General features: G+C 34.6%; 1 protein-coding gene across 10 annotated transcripts in view; it reads left to right on the top strand.

Moving 5' to 3' along the window:
• The first annotated feature begins 482 nt into the window (after positions 1-482).
• The window catches only part of LOC126891728 (uncharacterized), an 827477-nt gene continuing 821392 nt past the window's right edge, over positions 483-6567 (top strand). For all 10 annotated transcript variants that reach the window (XM_050660999.1, XM_050660994.1, XM_050660997.1 and 7 more), the window contains exon 1: positions 483-645. In XM_050660999.1, the coding sequence (XP_050516956.1) occupies positions 600-645 (46 nt within the window). In that variant the 5' untranslated portion in view covers positions 483-599. The remainder of the gene's footprint in view (positions 646-6567) is intronic.

Genomic DNA, 6567 nt, shown 5'->3' with positions numbered 1-6567 from the left:
ATGGCGCTATAATCTAAAAAAACGATTGGAAATGGAAAACTTTACTTACCTTTTTTTGGTTTTAGGACCTACTCTTCACAACCCAATATGTCCTCATAACGCTCGAGAGACTGCACATTTAGCATACCTTGCTCAGCTACCATTAAGCAATCCATCAGTAAACCATATTACAACCGAAAATAGTTAAAAAAGAATGTTTTCTAAATAAATTCAAATTACTGGGTGATCCTAATTTTGTGCTCGGCAGTGTAGTTTAAAATAACTTGTAACTTGGTTTTCCGTTTGGATAAATCAATTTGAGAGATAATTAAACGATTACCAAGAAATAAAATGTTAATTTTTTGTAAAAAAAAATCCGAACGCATAAATAATTATGAAGTCAAATTTATTTTGATACCTATCATCTTATTATTATCATCGAAGATCATTACAAACCCGTTATGGTATCTAGAAGTAAAAGAGTTAAAGTTAAACTAACTGGATATTTTCATCGGGAATTCCCAATGAACGACTTGCAAAATTCCAAATTGCTTTACATTTATTTAGTTATACACACGTGCTCTTGGTGACTTGGTGACTATGTGATTGTGATAAATATTATGGTTGTTAAGGGTGTTGTATTGTGTTTATGGTTTGTTTTTTTAGGTTAGTTAAACAGTTGATTATAAATAAAGCTTAAACAATAATGATAAAAATAATCAAGTGGCTTGTGTTGAGAGTATGAGGAGGAAACAGTAGCGATCAACAGGTAGCAAAAACGCGTTCCAAGATTGCGGCTGTAATTTTGAATATTTTTTCGAGATATTTTGCACACGTATTCGTAATATAATAAAGAATAGCGGTACAGAGCCCAATTTGAAAAATATATTAATATGTGGAAATTACTCTGTAATTAAATACGATATTAAAAAAACGAGCCAGTACCGCCATTAAGAAGAGCAAAAAAATAAACTTTCTTCAAATAAACTTTTTTATCCGATGCCTAGATTTTGTGTCATTTTGGAACTACTAAAATTTTTTATTTCATTGGTAGTTCCAAAATGACACAAAATTTACGCATCGGATAAAAAAGTTTATTTGAAGAAAGTGTATTTTTTTGTTGTTCTTAATGGCAGTACAGGCTCGTTTTTTTAATATTGTATTTAATTACAGAGTAATTTCCACATATTAATATATTTTTCAAATTGGGCTCTGCACCGCCATTCTTTATTATATTACGAATACGTGTGCCAAATATCTCGAAAAAATATTCAAAATTACAGCCGCAATCTTGGTACGTTTTCGCTACCTGTTGATCGCTACTGTTTCACCTTAAACCAGTTTTCTTATGAGGTCAGATATTTCGAAATATGTATATTAATTTGAAATACCTATGTAAGTACACTTCTTCAAGAAACAAACGCACCACCTTTGAATTGGGTCATTTTTGATATATTGAATTTTCTTTCCTATGAGAAAGAAGAATTTCCTAAACCATGTAGAGGGTGATTCACGCAAGCCTGGCATAGTCCATAAGATTTTTAATGGAACACCCTATATATTTTTATATTTTTCAAAGCTGCTAAAAAACCTGATTTTAACGAACTATACAGGGTGTAACAAAAATACGGGTCATAAATGTAATCACATATTTTGGGACCAAAAATAGTTCGATTGAACCTAACTTACCTTAGTACAAATATGCACAGAAAATAAGTTACAGCCCTTTGAAATTACAAAATGGAAATCGATTTTTTCTAATATATCGAAAACTATTAGGGATTTTTTATTGAAAATTGGCATGTGGCATTTTTATGGCAGTATATATATGGACCGTTCACTCTTGTTAGAGTAGGGGAAGGACGTCGAAGATGACGCACCTAAGCAAAATACATTTTATTTAAGGGTAAAAAATATTTAAGCTAACTTTGAATGCTACGAGCCTGTAATTTGGACATTTCTATAACCAATTTCTAGGATTATTTTTAAATTCAATAAAAGGAAGTATTTTTTATGCGGCTTTAAAAAAACGCTTTTGCGCCATCTTACCTTCCACCGAGGGAAAGATGACGTACAGTGATGGTGAAGATGGCGCATGTAGGTATCTATATTAAAAGCGCAAGTGATATGAAAAGAAAATTTATTTTTTAATACTGAAAGTAAGAAAATGTAAACAAAGCTTTTTTAACATATTAACAAAAGTCACAATGTAGTTTTCGGGACTTTTGGCTCCACTGCATTCTTTATGCACCCATTGTCCACAACTTGTGCATCTGAACCATGTTTCCGTCTTTTTGCCGAAGTCTCCACATAATATGCAGATATCAGTTTCACCTCCCTCGTTGATTATGTCATCCAACTCATCGTCATTGCAAAGACCTTCTTCATCAAAATCGCTTTCTTCAGTATCGCTATCCTCCAAGATTTTTTTGTTTATTTTTTGTTTGATTATTTTTTGTACTTTGGCTTTCCCTTTATTTTTATTTAGTTTTAATCCTGCATTATTAACCAATACTTGTCTGGTTACTTTTTTCTTCCCTTCTTCCGACTTCGCCAGTTTTTCTTTTTTTTTATTCTCTTTTTCTTCTAAGAATTCTTTTAAAGGGGTGCTTGTTAGAATTTCAGAATGTTGCTTTTGTCGTCCATATTTTCTTTTAATTTTTTTATTGGGCAAAGGAACTGGAGAAATAAGTGAAAGAGAAATATGTGGACGTTTGGTTATTTCATTTTGTTTTGTGGGGGTTGTGTGACGACTTTCAGGAGACTGTCGGCTGGTTGATGGACGTGGTAATTCTGGTTCTCTTATAGATGGTGTTGTTATTAGTGGAGGTGTTCCCTGAGGTGCAGGTTCAGGAGAAACATCTCTATCCAAGCTATCATTGTTTAAATTATCAGCAGGAAAAAAGTCATCTTCTGTGAACTTATCAGAGTTTAACGGAAAAATTCCGCACGTTCCGAAACCAGAAACGGCCTTATCAATATTTGCCACCTGATCATATGCTAACTTAAAAATCTCGGCGACATCATATGGAGTAATTTTATCTTCAAACTCTGAGTTGCTGATCTTAGATTTTAGAAAGGAATTGCAATGGCGACCATACGCATATTTTAATGCAGAAAAAAATGACACATCAAGAGGTTGTAATTTGTGGGATGTGTGGGGTGGAATACTAACCATTATAATCCCATTCTCTTTGCAGTAATTACAAATATTCATTGAAATATGGCTCGAGTGATTATCTAATACTAACAGCACGGGATTATCTGGACTAGACAGGACTTTTTTTTGGAAATGCTTCAGCCATAATAAAAACATAGACGTATTACTCCATCCATTATCCGTGCAGTTGTAAATCGCACCGCTTGGTCCATTTTTCTGAAGCTGTGGGCTCATCCTCTTCCTGGGAAATATAAATAATGGAGGTATGTAGTTACCGGAGGCACTGAACGCCATTATTACCGTGATATTCTTCCCTCGTTCCCACGAAGAAATGATTCCAAACTGCTTTACTTCTTTGGGTCCAAGTCTTTTACATGATTCTTTAGGAACCGTAGATATACCGGTTTAATCAACATTGTAAATGCGATCTGGCAGAAATTTATATTTTTCTTGCACTGTTTCCAAATTTTTAAAAAAGCGGTCTACTTCTATTTTATTGAAGGCTGTTATTCTATTAATGCTTGTAGCTTCTGGCTTTCTCAAGGAAATTTGAGGATTTCGTTTTATAAATCCTAGATACCAGTCTTTTCCAGCCATTTGTTTATTCTTATTAAAATTGTGTTTAATTTCATTGCGTTCTGCATAAGCAAATGCCATGGTTCTCAGCTCTATGCAAGTGATACCAAAAAATAAATTGGCCAGCTTGAGAACATGATCTAGTATCTCCTTTTCATGATGTGCCGAAAACAATGGGGCTCTACCAAGAGACTCTGATTTGACTTCCTTTAATAAATTTTTAACCTTAACTTTTCTCCTCAATGTAGCTTCTGGTATTGAAAATGCCCTTGCCACTTCCCGAATTTTACGACCATCTCTACAAATTGCATTCAATGCTGCATTAAGAGCTGCTGCAGAAAATGATCCTCTCTGTGTTTTTCGTATATATTTTCCCATTTCTAAAAAAGAAAAAGATGCCTCAAAATGCAAAATAGACACTAAATAATAAATATTCTATACTCCATTGTTATTTAAGGTAATGAACTGAAAAGGCAAAGATGACGCACTATAACAGCAAAGATGACGCAGTCTGCGTCAACTTAGCCTGTTCAGCATAACCTACAAAAAATGGTTATCAAAATTATCCATCATCAAATATTTAACAGATAAATCCTCGCTAACTGAAAATAAATATCACCTACTCCCATGAATATGAAGAAAATCCAATGGAACCATTTTTAAACAACTTACCATTAATATTCGCAGTGTCAAAAATAACAAGAAATCAACGTGTATCGCGTTACTCTGCCTCACAGATACTAAACAGTACGAAAGCTGACCGATGAAGTTTTAAAGTAATAGTAGTTTCTAAAAAAGGGCGCCACGGGTATAAAAACTGAATTTAGTGAAGTACTTGATAAAATACAGAGGTGCGTCATCTTAGACGCTGCGTCATCTTCCCCGTCCTTCCCCTATAGGTCGCTCAAATACTACGAGCTCTTTTAATCCATTTCACGCTGTGGATTGGTCCGCAGTGTCCTTTAGGTCATCGTTCATAGGTTGTGATGTTTTTTTGCCTTCTCTACTATCTTCTTCCACTCACTCCGGTCCTGAATCTTTTCTCTCCAGTTTGCAATTTTCATCTTTGATATATCGTCTAGCAGTTGATCTTGCCATCTTATTTTAGGTCTTCCTCTTAATCTATTTGTTACTGGTCTCCAGTTCACTATCTTTCTGATCAGTTCTTCTACCCCTCTTCTTTGTGTGTGTCCAAACCATCTGAGTCGTTGTGCTTTAATGAATTTTACTATATCTTCTCCTTCAGTTATATTTATTATTTCATGTTCATGAGCCTTCTATATTCCCCTGTTTCTGTCATCACTGGGCCATGTATCCTTCTCAAAATTTGCTCTCAATTATTCTTAACTTTTCTTCGTCTTTTTTCGTAAGGCACATTACTTCTGCTCCATAGGCTATCACTGGTCTAATTGCTGCTGTATATATTTTTGATTTTGTTTTTTTGCTCAGGTTTTTGTCCTTGAGTAGTCGGTGGTATTTCCAATATACTCTATTACCTGCTTTAATTCTTTCGTTGATCACTATACTCCTACCGTTTTTGCCGTCCACCATCACCCCCAGGTATTTGAAGCAATCTACTCTCTGGAATGTATTTTCACCTATCTTTATTTCTGTTATTCTGTTTACATTGTCTCTTGTGCTTATAAGGTATTTTGTTTTATTCTGATTGATTATTAATCCTCTCCTCTTTGCTTCTCTTACAAGGGTTAAAAGTGCCTCTGTCTTTTTTTATCTCGTGCTATCAGTCCTAGGTCATCCGCATATCCTATGATCTGTGTTGAGCTTTGAATAATTGTCTTTTTCAGGCCTGTGTCCCTAATTACTCCTTCTAGAGCGATATTGAATAATGTCGTTGAGAGACTGTCTCCTTGTCTTACCCCAAGTTCTATTTTGATGTCGTTTGTATCTCCCTCATTTGTTTTAACTTTTGCTGTTGAGTCTTTCATTGTCATTCTAGTTAGTCTTATTAATTTTGCCGGTATCTCCATTTTTTTTCATTTCTTTTAGTAATTGTTGTCTGTAGTTGCTGTCGAAGGCCTGTTGGAAATCGATGAATAGTATGTGTAATTCTACGTCATGTTCATAGCTTTTTTCAATTGTTTGTGTTAGGACGTGTATTGCATCTATTGTTGATCTTCCTTTTCTAAACCCCTGTTGATATGGTCCTATAATTTTTTCTGTGTATTGATTTAGTCGGATTCTTATAATTGTGGTCAATATCTTATACGTTGTATTTAGTAGCATAATTGCTCTGTAGTTGCAGCACTTAGCTGGATCTCCTTTCTTAAAGATTGGTGTGATATGCCCATTTTTCCATTCTATGGGCATGCTTTCGTCCTTCCAAATTGTAACCATTAACTTGTGCATTCGCTTCGTGAGCTCCTCTCCTCCGTTGATGATCAGTTCGTTGTTGATTTCATCTGGCCCTGGCGTTTTGTTTACTTTTAGTTGTTTTAGTACCTCCATGAATTCCTGATAAGTAGGTGCACCTTCCTTTTCATCTCTGTTATCTCTTATATCCTCATCCTCTGAATCTGCCTTGTTGTTGTTTTTGTATAGGTTCGTGAAATGTTTTTCCCAATCTTTTTTGCTTATTTTTGTGACAGTTTTTTGGGTGTTGTATTGTTGTTTTATGTATTCGAACAATTTCTTGTTGTCTTTATTATTCGATTCTAATTCTTGCATTTGTTCAATAATCCATGTGTTCTTCTTTCTTCTATAGAGTTTCAATGCTTCTTGTTTTTCTTTTCTATATTGGTCCAATTGTTCCTGTTCGGCACTCTGTAGCCATTTGTTTCTTGCGAGGTGCTTCAATTGACTTTTTTGGTGACATTCGTCATCAAACCATTCTT

Source organism: Diabrotica virgifera, chromosome 9, assembly GCF_917563875.1.
Source record: "Diabrotica virgifera virgifera chromosome 9, PGI_DIABVI_V3a".
Taxonomy (NCBI): domain Eukaryota; kingdom Metazoa; phylum Arthropoda; class Insecta; order Coleoptera; family Chrysomelidae; genus Diabrotica; species Diabrotica virgifera.
This window is presented reverse-complemented; position numbering and strand designations above follow the sequence as displayed.